Genomic DNA, 18,906 nt, shown 5'->3' on the forward strand with positions numbered 1-18,906 from the left:
GAATAATGAGACACAATGATCATGTTTCAACTTTTTTATTCAAAGTCTTATTTAGCGAACCAGCAAAACGCTAATATCAAAATAGCAATGTACATACAAATCATATTGCTTCCGGCTGAGCAAAATTATAATATAAATCAATCAACAAAATGATGAATCAGTCATTATTAAAAACAAACAAATCAAATATATATGATACACTTGCTAATTTAAATGTGTGCCATATAATGAATAAAAATATGATAAACTTCTGGTTTCTCAACTATAGATTTTTGAATGTTTTTGAGTCTCATGTTACAAAAAAAGGAATCACAAATGCCATCTCAAAATCGCCAAATTTAACTCATAATATTTTTCATTTTCGATCGCATTTGTAAGTGCATGTAAAGCACAATTCACCATGGCTGTTGTCGAATAATTGGGCGCATTTGAGTGCGTGAATTTCAGGTGCAATTTAGTATCATGTTACAAGAATGCAAGCAAATATTACATTTTGTCGCAATAATGCACGCGTATTTATCATAATTGGATAAGTAAGTCAAGCTCGGGTTGCAGCAAGGCAAGTATATTTGTGTACAACGGCGATGTACAAAATTGCACAATATCAGTTGATTGGAATGTATATGGGGAACACTGCATATGGTATGAAATAGCTCTACGTGGTGTCAAATGGCTACAACAGTTCCAAATCAAACAAGCTAATAGATCACATACCCTTGTCTAATAGAGAACATTCGTTATCTAAACGCATATATCTAAAAACGACTACAATGAAAAAGTACTCCACTTTGTAATAATGAACCAAACTCACACTTCAATAGAAGGCGCACAAGAAAAATCATAAAAATAATGCAGTAATCACAATTGGTTAAAATTTGAAGCAAGAATCATTCTGGGAACCAATTAGGAATACAGTAACGCTGGTAACTGACGGATATAAGGATATTTCGCGATAGAAATGAAGCATAAAAGTTAGAGCGGGATATTGCAGACAAATAACGACTGGTGTACTTTATATTTTTTGGAGAAAAGGATGGATTTGTTTAGAAGAAATTTTTTATTTTGAAACTAAGTAGGTGCTAACGATGCTCTACGCAATTTGAAGCCTTTTCTGATGTCATTCAATAAATTATCAATGATACATCCTCCCGCTTGCTCTTCTTCAACCTTTTTAAGAGTATTTTTCTTTCCACTCTCGCCGGATTCGGCCTTAGCTTGTTTCTGTTTTGCCAATTGTTCCTGGCGTTTTCGACGTTTTTCTTCTTGAATTGCACGTTCTTTATTCTCTTTAATAGCTGAAGATACTTGTGTGACAAATTTCACACAAGTTTGTAAACATTCTTCTAATTTGAACTTTTTTATATCTTCAACAAAATAGTTTGCAAGTTGCTCACGCATATTTTCGAGTTCTGCAACATCTTTGTTTGCTCTTTCCATTTCATTTACCGAATTATTTATAAATGGCAGAAAAGTTTGTTTCAAGTCTTCGGATGATTTATCAATCTTATTTCTCAAAGTTTCTAGACTTTTGTTCAATTTATTACAGTCTTGAAGCATAGGTTCGATGGCTATGGTTTGGCACTTCAAAACAACAGCTAATTCCTTAGGAAGATCCAATAAATGTGGATGGTTCTTCTCTGCCTCTTCTACGACGTAATGAAGCAACGTCATCCTTGGTTTATTAGATTTCGTTTCCGTTAATCTCAATAAAGAAGAGAATGTAAAAGCGTCTGCGTTTCCAGAGTGTCCCCCAAAGTTAAGGAAATTACCCATTTTTAAAATGAGAACTAAGAAAGTTTCTAGATTTTTGGACCCTTTCATCGCTTTCGTTGCTTCAATTACTTTCGTTAAGTCAGAAGTGAGGTTGCTGAAAGCTTCGCTGAATTCCTGTTGCATTATCATGGCATCAATACGTAGCATATTATGCGACACGGAAATAAGTCGTAGTAAAAAGTCTTCAGCATTTGCTAGTTTTGATTTATCCCCTTTAAATGACTTCAATGTATCAGCTTCGAATGTATCTGGATAGAATTTTTTTAAATTTCTTAGTCTTTCTTCTGTCATGGCCACAGAAGGCTTTCCGTTAACCAGCAGGGCAATGATTTCCGTGTTTGGCATTCTGAACTGCTTCAAAAATATATTGATATTTAAACTTCTTTTTCCGTCAATCAAAGTAATTTCAGAAGATTCTACTTTTTTGGCTGGAGATTTAGCCTTCTTTTCAATGACTTTTTGAGCAAACAATTCTTCTATTGTTTTGTAATTAGGTTCAAGTTCTGTCGGATCTACGTCGGGGCTGTTTAAAGAACTCCAGACACATTCCACTTTACCTTGCACGCGCGAAGACGGTATTTTTTGCCAGTTAAACTTTCGAAGTTTTGCATTTGGCTTTGGGACACTCACCGATCTACGAACCGGGGCTGCTGCTGCACCGAAAAAAGACGGCGGAGGAGGGATACCCGGTGCACCGGGTGGAGGAGGAGGCGGGGGTGGAGCACCCGGGGCTGGTGGTGGAGGAGGCGGGGGTGGAATGCCCGGTACTGGTGGGGGAGGCGGCGGGGGTGGAATACCTGGTGCTGGTGGGGGAGGAGGCGGAGGTGGAATGCCTGGTGCTGGTGGGGGAGGCGGCGGGGGTGGAATACCTGGTGCTGGTGGGGGAGGCGGCGGGGGTGGAATACCTGGTACTGGTGGGGGAGGCGGCGGGGATGGAATACCTGGTGCTGGTGGGGGAGGAGGCGGGGGTGGAATGCCTGGTGCTGGTGGGGGAGGAGGCGGCGGTGTGGGGATTGACGAACCATTGCCAGGCGGTGGTGGTGGAGTCGGGATTTGTACACTGTTTCCAATTACTGGTGGTGGAGGAGGCGGCGGTGGTGGTACAGGAGTTGCATTCATATTAGAACTTTTAGGTATAAGTGATTCATCTGTAGACGAGTCAGAAGACATAGAACTCTTGATTTCAGATCCTGCGACTGGTTTATGATCAGAATAGCCATTCACCAAAGATGATGCAACGGGAGAAGATCGTCGAGGAGAGGTTTGAGTTGACGACTCTTCCGACGAGCAAGAGTGAAATGAATCACTTGATGAGTTGGACGAGCAATAGTTAGGATTGTGTACTTTGATCTCAGAACTCATTAATTTTAGAAGTTCTTTCTCTGTACGCGATGCACTTACTTTTTGTGCAAATGTATCAATTGCTCTCCAGATCATATCTGACTCTACTTCGTTTGGTTCAAGTTGAAGCAAACATTGCAAAATATTTAAAAAATATCCCGCTTGTGCACAGTTAGATGTTTTGTTGTAAATTGTTTCAAATATGTCTTTGTGATCGTTTAAATTGACGTTTTTATCTCCAGCGAGTGCACTGTACTCATCTTCGTCTTCGAGTTTACTCTCTTCAAAAACTTCAATTTGAATGAGTAAGTCTTCTACGTCTTCACTTCTCAGTCTTGCTAGGATGTCAAGAAGATCCAATGCAATAAATTCGTTGCGAATCTGCATTCTTTTCGTCAAGGAATCACTTGAAATTATCACAGCATTGATAAAAGATAAAACGGATATCTGATACGGATTATTCTCAGCTTCTTTCAATTCATTGACAACGATACTAAATCGGTAACGTTGCATTTTCGTTTTCATGAAGTTTTCCATAGAATCGATCGCACGACGTTTTCCCTTTTCGGAGTATAGAGATAACGCCGCCATGAGCTCAAAAACTTGCTTCTTGATCATGATATTAGGAGTGTCAATTGCGGCGGATAACTTTCTGGTATATTCTTCATGTTTTATAATGAAGTCCAGCCCGGTTTTAGAATTCATTACTGCTTTTACGCATTCAACGCATTGCAGCAACTCCATTGAACGATTCCATGAAAACTTTTTGGATTGAGCAGTTTGTTTCGATAATCGACCCAGAGTTTCAAAGAGTACATCTAACCCATCTTGTTCCAAAAAAGATAGCATCCATTCAACAGAAGCCGATTGAATTTTATGTTTTAATCCGGAAAAGTTCTGCATTGAAGGATAATGTAAGAGCTTGATGCAAAGTTCGGGATCTGCATTTTCCAAATTGCTAACTTTCTCCTCGATTTCTTCTTTTTCTTGATGAGCCTTTTGAATCACGGATGTCCAAATCCGTTTCATTGCCATTGTGGCTTTTATGAGATGATGATATAATACGACACAGATATGATTAAATTAAAGACACATGGTGCTGAAAAATAAGTTTGCAGCTCTGGTAACTTTAACAATAATACTATTCGTCATCTAAGCAATACGCAGACATTTGGATACACTTATATATAGTATTTTTGCGGAATTGTATAGAAATTTACGTAACTGCCTGGCTACGATATTTACTGAATATCCATCTCTCTTTTGAACGACTCAGAACGAATATAACAAATGACTGAAAAACGTGATAAACTTGAATGATGACACTCGGGTTAAAATTCTATGATAAATCGACATATCAATTAAACTTCTGAATTGTATATCATACATAAACTTCACTCTTGTGAGCTTATTACGCAACACCAATTTTCGTCAGTAATACCAATTGCGAATGGTTTATCACGCTCTTACCGACGTTTTAACACATGTTTGTCAAAACCAAATCAATTATGCTAATTTTCTTTCGCTGCTAACGCTAATAGGAACGAACCACTGCGTCACGAAGTAGCCTATTACCATTGTATATAGATGTTTTATGTACACAAGAGTCCAGTATATATAATTAAAAATATATCACAAAGACCTATTATATTGTGTGGAAGTTTGTAGTATAAATATCATCTTGAAATCCATTTCAGTAATTCAGTAAATTGCCAACAAAAATATGTATAATACCCATACACAGGATCAATAAATTAATTTATTAGCCCCAAATACAACATATAAAATATAAATCAGAAGTTTTAGCAGCATGATCTGCAAAGAAGTTGTAAATAACAATAATGGAATTGCACTTTAGAAATTGACTGATGACATTGACACGCAAAGTATATCATATTTCACTCGGAAAGTTGAAGCTGATAAATTGTCTCATTAAATTTTTATGCGATCAATAAACGCAAAGAGGTTGACTGCCAAAGCTGATTTAATTGTTCTGTTTTTTTTATCAAAAATCGAAATTTTCTATTTCATTGAAAATACTAGCGGAAAATTTGGCAAGAAGAAAAATAAATCAAAATTTAGATCGTAAGATACTACAACAAAAATAAAAGGCTAAGCCTAAGTTCGAAAGGTTACATAATGAATTTTGCGAAGTGCCATCCATAACGTTTGAACCACCGAAAAACAACCTGCAAGAATTCCATCAAGGTAGCCATAATAAATGGCTAAAGTTACATGCATAGTAACTACAATCGATTTTTCGTCTAAATGCCACCTACAAACTCAATTCTGATTGCTGATCTGTACATACGCTTGTCCCAAAAAAAAAAATCAGCATCGAATTATATTACTACCTAAACTTCCTATGTTGCGCACTTGATTGATAACTGCATTAAAATAGCGTATTTCCGTAAAAACATCGGTAAACCGGACGTGGGTTAGCACTTGTCGAATTCAAATCAGACGTCTCTAAATCATCATTGCCTTGATAATTCTCACGCCACCGCCTTGCACAAATACCCGCTAGGTACGCTTCACCGCACTAAAGTTAACTTCATTACCTATTTCTACTTTCTTGCTGGGGCTGTTATCGGTTAGTTAATTAGAGTAGACCAACGCAGGCGGATTTGAAAGAATTACAAAATGCTGACTGTGCTACAAATAAACTTGTCGTGTTCAACTGCGCTGATGTCGAATCACACACGCTAATAAATGTGATAGGTCGCAACACGGGGTTCGTTCGCTCTGAGGGCTCTTTGTTTGCTTAGTGTCGAGTTCGGAATTCTGAAATTAGAATTATACTTATTTCATCAGTTACAATATCTCAGCTGTACCCTAACTTTTAAACCGAATTGGCGTTAAAATTCTTCCAAAATCCTATTTTTTAACCTGAATAGCTAAATTGCTCAAATAGCCCAATATGAAGGCTCTAACTGACCAATTTATGACTGACCAGGTACCAGATACAACTGCTGGGTATCATTACATAGTAAATTCTGACACACTCTTCACAAGATATACAGTTGTTCAGTTTAGCTAGCGACAGCAGACAGAATGCGATCTTACCCTAAAGGGCACTCGACACTTTATAGTAGGCATAACATATTTTACAGTTGTAATATACCTCACTCTCGTTATGTAATGAAATTGTTGTTGTCTTTCACTATGTAGGGAGAACCGCGTCTTGTGTGAACGAATTTCGCTATGAGCTCATAGCGCGACTAGTTACAGAACTGTTGTTTGACCCCAAAACACTAATCTCAACAATATCCCGAGCAAACGTAAATATATGACGTAATCGCAACGAAAACGCCGCAGATCGACCAACATCGCAGTTGCAGAATAGTAACTTCATTTATGACTGACTAGGACCGCATACTGTCTATTTGAAAACCTTGTCATTCACGAAAAGTAATTTGAACGTCGTTTTGTTTTTTCACCTCGGGCTTAGAAGACTTCAAGAAAAGACAAAGCGACGTACGCGCGTTTCGACATTTTAGGAAATAAGTGGTCATTTTTGGCAATTATGTTCTGTAATGACGGAAATAGATACAAAGAAAAATAAAAGAGTTGGTGAAGGTCACGCGTTATAAGGTTCATAGTATAAACTAATAATATTTTACCAAGATTTCGAAATGGTATAAGGAATTTTTTTAATACTGTATTATCAGCGTCTATCCTAAAGTTGTGAAAACTCGTTTCATAATCATTCCGTCATTCATAAGAAATATCATGAAATGATAGACACATTTGATGGTTTTTAAATCTATATTAGAAGCAGTGTTTAGTCACTTATAGAAAACAGAGCCAGTAACTGATCGTCTCCAAAGCGCACAAATCGATATTTTAGGTACCGAATTGGTATTTCGATCAAGAATAACATGTAAAAGGAAAAATTGAATAATTGTGATTAAAACAGCGTGAGGCAGGGGTGGTCAAACGATGGTCCACGGCTCTTCAAGGCATTTTGTGCGGCCCCTGCTCTCGGAGAAAGTTTTTTTAAAAATAAATGCAATATTTACATTTAAACTTAATTTAAAATATCTCACTATAAATTGTTAAATTAATATTAATTCTTTCATTATTACTTATAACTCATCAAATGCATCAGTCGCATTGAGATAACTTCGTTCATGAACATTGACTGATAATGAGTTATTTTGCTTTGTCCAATAACTTGAGTCAGTTGATGATTTCACTTTCTCATCTGTATATTTCTTAATAATCTTTAATTTGGGATGTTTCACTTATTAGATTTTAACTACCGGTAAATGTGACTATATGATAGGGTCTCTTGAAAAAATTAAATACTTGCGGCCTTTTACAAAGAAGAATTTCTGAATGCGGCCCTTGCATAAAACTTTGTCCATTCCTTGTATAGAGAATGTCTCTCGTGCCCTGTAGTGGATTAAAGACGCTTAAAAACGTTCGTTAGATTCGTTTCTTTCGTTGGACTTTGTTTTTGAACACAAAGTACCTACTTTTTGTTTCAGGGATGATCGAATTTTGGTGTTGTCGTGGACAATTCTCATTTCTATGAAGAACGTAATAATTAAAAGAAAGATTAAGCTCGATATGGAAGACAGATATTCAAATCTTAACGATGACAATATCTTGGGAATAACTTTAAAAAATTTAAATGAATTCTTGACTATGTTGGAAAAGAATTTCAAAAACCTCCGGGTATTCGGACTAGTGGCCAACTGGAAACAGATATTAAATGGATATGCAATTAATCAATAAGAACATGCCATTTAGTAACAAAAAATGAATAAATAAACATGACGTCCTACCCTTAGCCCCCATAAAAGGGAGCATAAACGAGCCAATACCATCTTTATACCTACACGGAAATGATGAATCGGAAGCTTCACGGTGGATGTCATGCTGTGTGCGTGTCTACACGTACACACAGTTATGTACGGAAGCCGGGGAGACGGAAGTTGTACTGTGCCTTGCAGGACATGGACGGAAGCCCTGGGCGGAAGTTATGCTGTGACATACAGCATATACCGAATCCCGGGGTGGATCTCTGTGTCTTGCAATGGCACGGCTAATACCGAAACCTCCATAGTCGTATGACTGCTGCTTACGCAGTGGCATGCTTATGAAGCGTTATACCGATAGGACTCGGATATACCGTGTCTTTAAGACACTGATCCGAGAGTAGAAAAACTCTGATCCGTAACAAGACAAAAAAAAATAAATAAAAATAAAAAAATAAAATAAAAAAAAGAGTAATATGAGACTTTATTCCTGTGGCAAAACAGGCAGTAAATAAAAAGAATCTTTATTTTGATTATTCCGATTTAGATAACAAAATCATTGACACACACACAAAAAAAAAAACATCATGAACTAGCAAAAAAGCTATAATATGATCAAACAAAAAACTCAAAAAAGATCCGGCACATCTTCCTAGTTTTTGATCTCCCGCATAGATATATCTCAGCAGTCGTATTGAAATTTATGATGAGATGCTCAATCATTTATTTGTACTAAAACCTGTACAATTTACGAACTTTGTGTGACAGAAGTCACAAGCGGAGTCGATAGGTCTCTGAGCAGCGTCGCCTTACCGGGCCAGATTGACTAGATTAATAAAAAAAATATGAAAAGATAACAGTAAAGCTAACTAAAGCAATTTTTATTCATTTCAGATAAGTTACCACATATGAAATTTGGATTCACATACGGAACAGAAAATAAAAAAGTAAAATAGAAAGAGTGTGACACGCAAGCAATTTTGTATTATATCGTATTGCCGCCGAATCGAATAACTTCGGATGCTTCTTAACTTCTTGATGGAAATTTCAAGTCGACGTTTCTTGACTAAAATGCATATTTTACTTATTTCTATTTCCATAGAATGAAAAAAAATGCTAAGTACAAAATAAATGATCAGTTAAATGACTCATTGGGAAAAATTTGGGGTCAACTTGACTTGACATGTGGACGATATATGGCATAGTTATCGCTGAAAATAGTATAATTTTATTTCAAGTTTGCTACACCCTCTACAACAAACACAGAGCGTTTGGCCTTGATTAAGATGTCCCACTGGGTAAATTCAGCACATAGACCAAGTTTCATAGAGTAAATTTGGTGTCACATGAGCTATTTGAACAAAGATTGAGTTACTGTCGAAAATATAGTAGCTTGGTTATATCTGAAAGTAGGTTGTTTGGTGTGATCCTTGGACTTTTGTGCCCATATAAATTAGTATTGTTTTCTCGTTACGGTTATGTAACTGTATTATATTATCTATTATTATAAATGTTCCTACCCCTTCTTGTAACAATGACTAATCATAGACAAGAGAGCTATGCTCAAATATGTGGACACGGAGTACAAACTGGAATATTTTCCCCGAAAATTCTATGCAGTAAGCCGGTAACTTACTAGACCGATGGTACAGAACTTTCATAGATTTTCCGAGTCTTGTGACGATGATCCATTCTTCTAATTTTATGTTTCAGCGTGAATTGAAAAACCGTGTGGTCCGAGTCACTTCTGTACTACCAGATGAGATATCGCAGTCTACCATTCCCCATAAAAAACTTTTTATAAAATTATATGCAGTAACTTAACAGTACGACAATTGTATCGAGGTAGCGTTAGCGCTTCAAGGACTATCATAGCTATCCAAGGTTATGTGACGATGATCCATTATTCTTGATTCAGTTTCAACGTGAATGGAAATACCAACTGATCCGAGTAACTTACGTATTACTAGATCAGGTAGGCTACCGCAGTCTATCATTCCCCATAAAAAATATCGACGTTACCGTAACTTACCAGTACCTGTATCGGGGTACCGACAACGGCGCAGGGACTGTCATAGCTTTTCCATGTCCTGTGGCGATAATATATTCTTCTTAATTCAGTTTCAACGTGAATTGAAATACCAACTGATCACTTCTGTATTACCAGTTCAGGTCTTACAGTTTACGATCACGATAGTTCGTGATAATAAAATATGATGTGGTTCGGCGAAAAACAGAAACGGATTTTAACGGCCATGTGAAGGGCAAATTTAAGTTATATCTTCATTTGTTTTGCCATAAATATAAGTAACAGACGATACGATAGCTACAATTGTAGTATGTTTTGTACAACTAAATGTTTATTACAAATGGCAAAAAGTTAGATCATATATCAATGCTATTTGTGTTGTCAAACAATTACCAGTGTGTAAAATTCCATCAGTTGCGGGGGCTTAATGGAAATACTCGAATTGAACACGCTACAAAATTAATTCGGGATCGGATACTCATTAACTATGCTTAAAATGGGTATCAAAGATAACAAGTAAAACATTTTTTAGTGGGTTAACTTGAATAAAAATTGAACTACACGGATTATTGCTGTTTGATTGGGATGCGGTGGTATTTTTAGTATGGTAAGTTTTTTGTGGAAATGTAACAAAATTATAATAACAGCGATTTGCTGTTGATTAATGCAAGCGTAGTTGGCACCGTATCTATTGTGACTCGTATCAGTTGGTACCGGTATCCATTTCGAACCCATGGTTGCGGCTGGGAATTTCAGAAGAAAAGTCAAAAGCAGAAATGAAGGATTGTACAAGGGATATCTTCAGCAAAGCATTGGGTCTAAATTTAAATGAATTCAACAGAAGAAATATTTACATTTCAAGAAAAAGTAGACGTTATATATAGTCGATTTTATGGCAATCACTCGATAGTTCTTTCTTTATTCTTAAGCGCGAAACGCCGGCATAAGTTTGCACATTTTTATCTAGAAATAATTTGTTTGATTGTTTGTTTACATGCCGTCTCACGCATCAAACGCACAGCCGCTATTCAGATCATTATTTTGTTTGTAAATAATTGCACGTAATTTGATTATGAAGTTAGACGCTTGAATATTGTTTATATAACCGTTTATATTCATGTTTATTGTGATTTGTTTTCTTATTCCTTCGGTGGGTGAACGCGTTTAATATGTTATAAACTTAGTTTTAGGTGTTGTTCACTTTCCAGATTTTTCGCCGTTCACTTTTTTGTGTATTGTTTTATCTTTTGCGAATGAATCAAAATAAAATCTGTCCATCTAATTATCACCAGCGTGAAGATTCTGCATGCTTATTCTGTATTCAGTTGAAGGTACGTCAAACGTTTTTGCAGGTTCTGAAAATCAATTCGCTCTTTATAAACTACCGAGCCATTGAAAAGGAAACAATAGTATATATTTATTACACGTCTGATCGATATAAGAAGGCTTATTAACGGCATGTGATTTGATATTATTCTCATATTAATGTTTTTTGAAAAGCGATGCGCGCTTGAGTTGCCAAAATGAAATTGAGGGTATTTGCAACTGCTGTAATTTTCTGCCTGGGCACGGAATGTATTCATTGTTGTGAATTAGCCGAGCCCGGAATTGAGATTGATTGGAATAGTTTTGGAAGTGATTGGTATGAAATACTGAATGCCAATTTGACATTTGATCACATTCCCAAGTGTTTTGTACTCAGTGATTTCAAAGCTTATGCTGAACGCGGTGCAGGATTCATTGTAGACTATCACTTAAACACCAAAACTTATAATAAAATTCCAACGGACTTCGTCTTACAGCGTGGAAATTATTACAAGATTGGAGGAAATGATGTTGACAGCTATTGGAAAGCTAATTTAAACAAAGACGTTGAAAATCTTACACCCTATGCTGCAAAGTTGGACAATGAAATTGCTAAAGCTGTACCCCAGCACCCCTATTACATCGCTACAGATTACGAAAATTACGTCATATTTACAAGGTGCATGAATGAGAAACTCCAAGAAGGAAACAGGGGTATTTGGGTTCACGCTCGTAATCCAAACCCCACCGCGGAAGATATATTACGCATAGTAAACAGGCTGATCGAGATGGGAAGTCATTGGAGCTCAGTTCCCTTGTTCCTGTCAAAATGCGTTACTGTGGGCGATTTCGACCAGTTTGTTGAAGACCAACACTAAACGACACTACGCTCCGTTAATGGTTAATCGGAAAAATTTGTATTTAGGATTTTAATTGCTAACTATAACGTGTTCATTTTATTCAGAAGCAGTTTATGAATCTTTGCTCGAAATTGCCCAACTAACAGAATTGTCAATGTGCAAAATAAATTACACTCAGATGACTAAGATTGTGTTTTAATTTCAGGTCTCATACCCGCTTGCAGAATTCTCTTTTGCGTCTATTTCGCAATACTGAGCCGCGAGTGGGAATATTATATATATATATATATATATGAACTTTGCGTGTTAAATGGCAGATGACAGATCTAAGTTGACACTCCCAAGTAGATAGCAGAACTTCAGGTATCCTGAAGATTCGGACAATGAATGTTCATTGTAATATTTAAAATTTACCCAAGCGCAGAATATTTATTCAATGAAAAAGATTCTGCAACCCTGTCGTGTGTTTTAGAATAATTTCCTCTGTAATATATGCGGTATATGTGGCTGTTTGTCCACCACCCAGATAGTTTAATGGATGTACGTAACGCACCTGATGGTATTTACCATGCAACAGTCTCATGAGGGGTTGAATACCCTTGGATAATTTCTTTTAAATAAATGAAACGTAAACAGCACTGCCGGTTTATTTAAACAAATAGTGTCAGATGGCACATATTTCAAAACCTAACATGATATAAAAATAAAGAAAAGCCATTGGTGTTACAACGCTGCATCTCTCCGGTTCTATTCGCAAAATTTCAAAACAATTGTCTATTTATGTAAAAGTATATTATATGGATAATTCCACACAAAATATGTTTTCATGATTATTTGAATTAAATTTGAGCTACAGCACTAATCATCAAATTTTCAATATAAATAAAAGAATTTGTATTTTTCCTAGCAATTTTCTGTAATCCATGAGATCGTTGTTTTTCATGGGGATCTAATCCTTCTGCATTTGGAAAAAAAGCTCAACTCGAGTTGAATCGGGGAGTGTAAAATCTACATAATGATTTTAATCCTATATCAGGTCTGTCCAACCTTTTTCGTCTCGCGGGCCACGTTCACATGACGAAATTCGTTTCGGGCCACAGACGTTTGTACCAAATTTTAATACCATCCAAGTCCTGATTTCGTTAGAATTTACATAATACATGAAGGGCAAGTTTATTAACATGAATTCATTCAAGTTAATAATTATTTACTGGTTACTGAGTAAGGCTGTCATAATTTTCGAATATCGAGGAGAATATTACAATAGCAGTTTACTATTCGAATATCTGGTAACACGGCTCATGGACATGTAACGCGCGAGCCACTGAATCAAAGAATCAATCATTACGCAGCGGACTTGTGGATTTCTCACGACCACACGGTATTCTGCACACAGTTTTCACTGACAAACAAGGACGTCAAAATTGAGTGTTATATTTGAGTTATGGTATTTATTATTTATTCATTTCCAGTGGCTATGTCGGATTGGGCAGCCTTGGCATATATCTTTTATCTTTATAGTTTTGATTAGATATTTTTTCTGAAAACACAGTGAGAGAGAGAGAGAGAGAGAGTTTATTTCGTTTTGTCAAACCAAGAAAACAATATTTACATACATACATATATAAATATTAAATAAACAGATGTTCTCGGTATATGACTGGGAAGCAACGATACGACCTTCATCAAAGTCAGTTGCCACCCAATTCAGTTCAATTAAATAAGCATAAAAATAAATAACAGATTCAGTGTCAATATATCAATACCTCTCATTTTTGTTTACTATATACAATATTTACATGTAATTACCATTTTTTAGTATCAATTGAACTCCAAAAATATAAAAATGATCGAAACAAAATAGATTGGAGCTCAGGCACTCAGATACAAATTATTTGGCATATTAGCCTTATGGAATAAAAAAATGAAGAATGCAACATTTTATAACATGATTTGGGACACTTTAAATATGAGCATTTAATAATACTGTAGTAATCAATTATAAAAATAGAGAGTTAAAGTTGCTTATGAAATATCATGGATGGGATATAAGGTGAAATTTTTGTTTAGAGCAGCAAAGTACAACACACGATATGTAACATTGGTGAATATAGCCAATGATTGCAAACGAAAAAAAAAACACTAATCTCCAAATTCACAATGAGAAAACAATAACAATTCACTTGGAATGTACAAGTCAAGCATATTGGAATTGCAAGTGTATATGGATTCAAGGATACAGACACAGTATATATTATATATTTACACCTGACTAGGCTAAAACCAAATATATAAATATCATACAACAACAATTGTTTTATATGATGGTATTCAATTTCAAGCGTTAAAAGAATATCATTTTAGATGACAGAGCAAATACCCTATTAAATTAAAAAAATGAAGAATGTAACTTTTTATAACATGATTTGGGACACTTTAAATATGAACATTTAATAATAGTAATCAAATTTAAAAATAGAGAGTTAAAGTTGCTTAGGAAAATCACAATGAGAAAACAGTAACAATTCACTGTGAATGCACAAGTCAAGCATATTGGAATTGCAAGTGTATATGGATTCAAGGATACAGGCACAGTATATATTTTATATTTACACCTGACTAGGCACGTGTGCACGTTTTACATAAAAGGGAATTACACCAATTCACACACAATTTCAATATATAAAAAAAATGACTAAAACATTGTTCTCGAAAATAAAAGTTGATGCAGTGAAATTTTGGTTGAAATATTAAAAGATCTCATAGGATTCATAGAAAATTTAGGAATAAACAAAATTAATAGCCTTCTATCGAAAAATACAACTTTGCCCTCTGAAAATTTCGAAGCAATTGGTCCAGTAATCAAGTAGTAACGCGATTTTTTTCATACCGATAGGAAGAAGAATAACATGATAAAGAACAACAACGACAACAAAAATACCAAAACGATCCATCGGTCCACTACGTGTCGGAAATCATGCGGCCGCTCAGTCACTTGTCTCACTCAGACATATATCCAAGCATGGTTGTGAACACTGCCTCGTTTTTGTTGTTTTGCGTGTTATTTGCCAGTTTTCAGTTGTCTATAGGAAGGTAGTTGTAAATTAAATACCTTATTTGTCATTATATTTTCCAGGGAGCTTTAGATTAGTTGCAATAATCAAAAATTTACCCCGCAAATACTGCGATAGACAAGGCTAAAATTAGCTGTCAGTACCTGCAGGCGGCACGCGGTTGAACACTTTTAATAAAAATAATGATTTCGAACATGTAGGCCGTGAGCCGAGGCCATGAAAAACGCCTAGAAAGTGAGTTTCGTAGCGCACATCAGGTAACTACCTGAAAATGATTTAAAAATGTTCCTTAAAAATGTAGTAACAAATATTGCCTTGTTCCCACTTCCAAAAGTTGCACGTTTTACGGAAAAGACGCTTTTACTACAATAAATCTGTGCTACGATCTGTCCTATATTCTCTACATTTTCGACAATGAACAATGACTTCTGCATGACGTAACAATTGAATCGAATCAGCTGTTAGCGAGCGGATGAATATTAGTTATTACTGCTCGACCTTGCGTTGAGTTGGGCAGCCTTTCCATAGCCCTGTTTAGTTATTATTAGTTAAGTTATGCTAAGACGTTGTTGAAAAATGTATAAGTAAGTTATTAAACTCTTGTAGATCCTTACAACGGATATGGGCCGTGAGACGAAGCCTTGAAAACGCCCAGAAAATGAGTTTCGTAGCGCACATCTGGTAACTAAATAAATCCTTCAGTTTAGTGTGAAAATGAACATACTGAACGCATTACAGCTTGTTCCACAATCCTGATGCGAAATTGAATATAAGAGGTTCCCGGAAATTCAATAACCATAAGTTCACAACACATACATAAGAACTATGCAATTCGAGAGCCCTACAGCACACTAACACAAATGTATTCCTGTAATGTTTTGCCTGACCAAAATCGGACTTCCTCAGTCAATCATAATTTATTAGGTAGATTATGAAAAATATGACATATAAATATGAAATACTTTAATTGTGTGACAGGAGTGGCGAGTGACCTCGAAAGCAGCGACACCAACAACGCTGATTCACATTAGCGAATAAATTTTATGTAATAACCACAAGCAGTTTACAACAAGAAGAGCATAAAAAGCTACATCCATTTTATAGAAGCTATCAAACGTATTTATTTTTAAGCAATGAAGTCACAAATTAACATCGTGAGCACGAAAACACAAATAAATCAGTTATTTCTCACTTAGAAATTTACCAGAAAAGTCAAGAAAATTGTACAATATGTACATAACATAGTGAACAGAAATATTACAATAAGTCTTTTTTTAGTTTATGTGGTTATGTATTTGAACAAAGGCAATATTATTTCTAGAAACAGGACTACGACACTAACAAATGTTCGAAAAAAAAAAAAATAAATGATACTACTGATAAATGATAAAAATCAACTGCAATATCTAATTCACTTTCTTCTGAATTGTTTTCGAAATCCACTATCTTGAAAATCGACTTTTCCTCTATAAGTGTACTGTGATTTTGCAGTCAATACAAAAACAAAAATCTGTGCAATTTAAGTTGATTTTGGCACACTTGCATAAATTATTTTGACTATTTTTTTTACACTTGCAGTTTGCCAACTCAAGAACTGATTTGAGGGCCACATGCTTCTTCAGTGAATCATTGTTGGGTATAATCCTTATGTTTGCCAGTGTTAAATAGACGTGCCCTGGTATCATTTACATTCTTCATATCCTCTTCATACAGTGAACAAACAAATTCCTCAGCTTTATTTATTAATGCCTCGTTAACCTCAAAAGATCTTCATAGTTGAGAAAATATGAATTGAAAACCACAATGAAGTCTCCAACATGAGTTTAATGGGCAGTTCCAATTGCAGAAAAGTGCTAAAGTATTTCAATATGAATAGCCCATCTAAGCTGTTTGCAACTATTATGATTCTCATATACCTTTACGCTTCAAGACTTCTTGTTTAATCCATTTTATAGCAGCAGGGATTAGAGCCTGCATTAGGTCGGATTGGTGGAACATTGCCGTCTTCTTTTGTCGTACAGTATCTAAAATGAGGAAGAAAATCATATTTGGAACAGCATGAGTGTAAAAATACCACTAAATACTAACTAATACCTTGAATAAATAATGCATTTTATCTGATGTACTAAATGAGCGTATGTACTACAGTCCAGCAGTGTTTGCATACCATTACTAGACTATATCTACACTAAATTTTGATATATCACAGTCTGAAATGCCCTATGACAGTATGAGTATGGACTATAGGCCTAGACTATATTTTAAAACATCAACTGTCTGTCTACAACTCGATTTCTCACCTCTCAATCGTTTCCAATGCTACTTTCTTTCCACTCCGGCATAACTTACCGTATCATTGCTTCCCAGGTTCTTGTCGACTCTATGAATTTAGATTTAGACCAACCGACATTAGTAAAATTGATTATTTTCTTCTCTTTCACACAACCGTGCATTACAGAAACAGCCATTAATTTCTATTTCCAAATATGCTGTGGCCTATATAGTAGTATAAGTCTGCTGAATAGTCAAGAAGAGTCATTAAATTAATCATAAACAAAATATCGTTGTTTGTGACATATTATTCTAAGTCTAGCCTTCCTTGGAATTACCGCACCGTACCTATTCAACAACGTCTTATGAGCTAGTGCTCAACTAAAATTGCTATTTATGGTAAGAATATACAAGTGTTTAATATCTTACTTATACTTTTCAACACCTCCTTAGAATAACTGAACTAATAATAACTGAAAAAACTATGGAAAGGCTACTCAACGCAAAAGCAAGCAGTAGTAGTACATCTGATATTCATCCGACCACTGGGTTTTCACCTACAGCTGACTAATTCGATTGTTACGTCATGCAGATGTCTGCGTTCATTGGCCCATGATACCGAATAAGCAGAGAAAGTAGGACAGATGGTAACACATATTTATTGTGGTAAAAGTGTATTTTCTGTAAAACGTGCAACTTTTGTAAGTGGGAACAAGGCAATATTTGTTACTAAATTTCTAAGGAACATTTTAAAATCATTTTCAGGTAGTTACCTTATGTGCGCTACGAAACTGAAAGATAAATGGCCTCGGCTCGCGGCCTAATGTACACCAGTTCATAAGCGGAAACTCTCTAAAATACTCTCAAAATATGCGTACAAAATTTTGCAAGAATTTTTCTTCAAGGGTCTGGGAAACATCCATATTAGCTTGATTGTTATAAAACAACAATGTTATCCTGAAAATGTAAACGTCAAGTTGAAATTTCTTAAATAATAGTCATCAGATATTTGCGATGGACGTTTTTTGGGGGCCAACGTTCGGTGAAATTGTCTCCGACTAACGCCACTTGGTGGTAGACGGAAGAGCATTGTGCTTCGCATGACTGACTTTGACAACAACAACTCGAGAAATGTTGGCGCGCTGCTTCGGAAATCGGATGCGTGTGACTGGATGCGGTCTGTCTTGCATTTTTTTATATTCAGAATAGAGTTATATCAGTGGTGGGATTCAGCCGATTCGCACCGGTTCTATAGAACCCTCTCACGTAATTTTATGAGATCAGCGAACCGGTTAGCATTACTGGTTACTGTCAATGGATTTTAAGTTCATTATCAACGAGTACCGGTACCGTACCGGTTGGGTACAGCAATATAGACAATCCTCAACAAAGTCAAAAATTTCAATGCTAATTTTGACATAATGATGCTTACTTTAAACCAATATTTTGAAATGTTAATCAGGAAGTAATTGAAAATAATCAGTTCA

At 35.7% G+C, this 18,906-nt stretch overlaps 2 protein-coding genes across 2 annotated transcripts; one reads left to right on the forward strand and one right to left on the reverse strand.

Annotated features, from left to right (window-relative positions):
* Positions 1-19: 19 nt before the first annotated feature.
* LOC120333258 (inverted formin-2-like) lies at positions 20-4,733 on the reverse strand. The gene has a single exon (XM_039400638.2). It carries the CDS (start codon positions 4,147-4,149, stop codon positions 1,069-1,071), a length of 3,081 nt encoding a protein of 1,026 aa, XP_039256572.2. The 5' UTR covers positions 4,150-4,733; the 3' UTR covers positions 20-1,068.
* A 6,394-nt stretch (positions 4,734-11,127) lies between these two features.
* LOC120333277 (uncharacterized) lies at positions 11,128-12,267 on the forward strand. Its single transcript, XM_039400673.2, has 2 exons — positions 11,128-11,240; positions 11,712-12,267. Exons 1-2 carry the CDS (start codon positions 11,163-11,165, stop codon positions 12,090-12,092), a joined length of 459 nt encoding a protein of 152 aa, XP_039256607.2. The 5' UTR covers positions 11,128-11,162; the 3' UTR covers positions 12,093-12,267.
* Positions 12,268-18,906: the final 6,639 nt, after the last annotated feature.

This window comes from Styela clava, chromosome 13, assembly GCF_964204865.1.
Source record: "Styela clava chromosome 13, kaStyClav1.hap1.2, whole genome shotgun sequence".
Classification (NCBI taxonomy): Eukaryota; Metazoa; Chordata; class Ascidiacea; order Stolidobranchia; family Styelidae; genus Styela; species Styela clava.

Excerpts from the sequence above, each read along its gene's own strand:
- LOC120333277 (XM_039400673.2), top strand. The coding sequence starts at position 11,163 with ATGAATCAAAATAAAATCTGTCCATCTAATTATCACCAGCGTGAAGAT. Across the intron at positions 11,241-11,711 it reads TATTCTGTATTCAGTTGAAG|CGTGGAAATTATTACAAGAT; the intron begins GTACGTCAAACG and ends TTCGTCTTACAG.
- LOC120333258 (XM_039400638.2), bottom strand. The coding sequence starts at position 4,149 with ATGGCAATGAAACGGATTTGGACATCCGTGATTCAAAAGGCTCATCAA.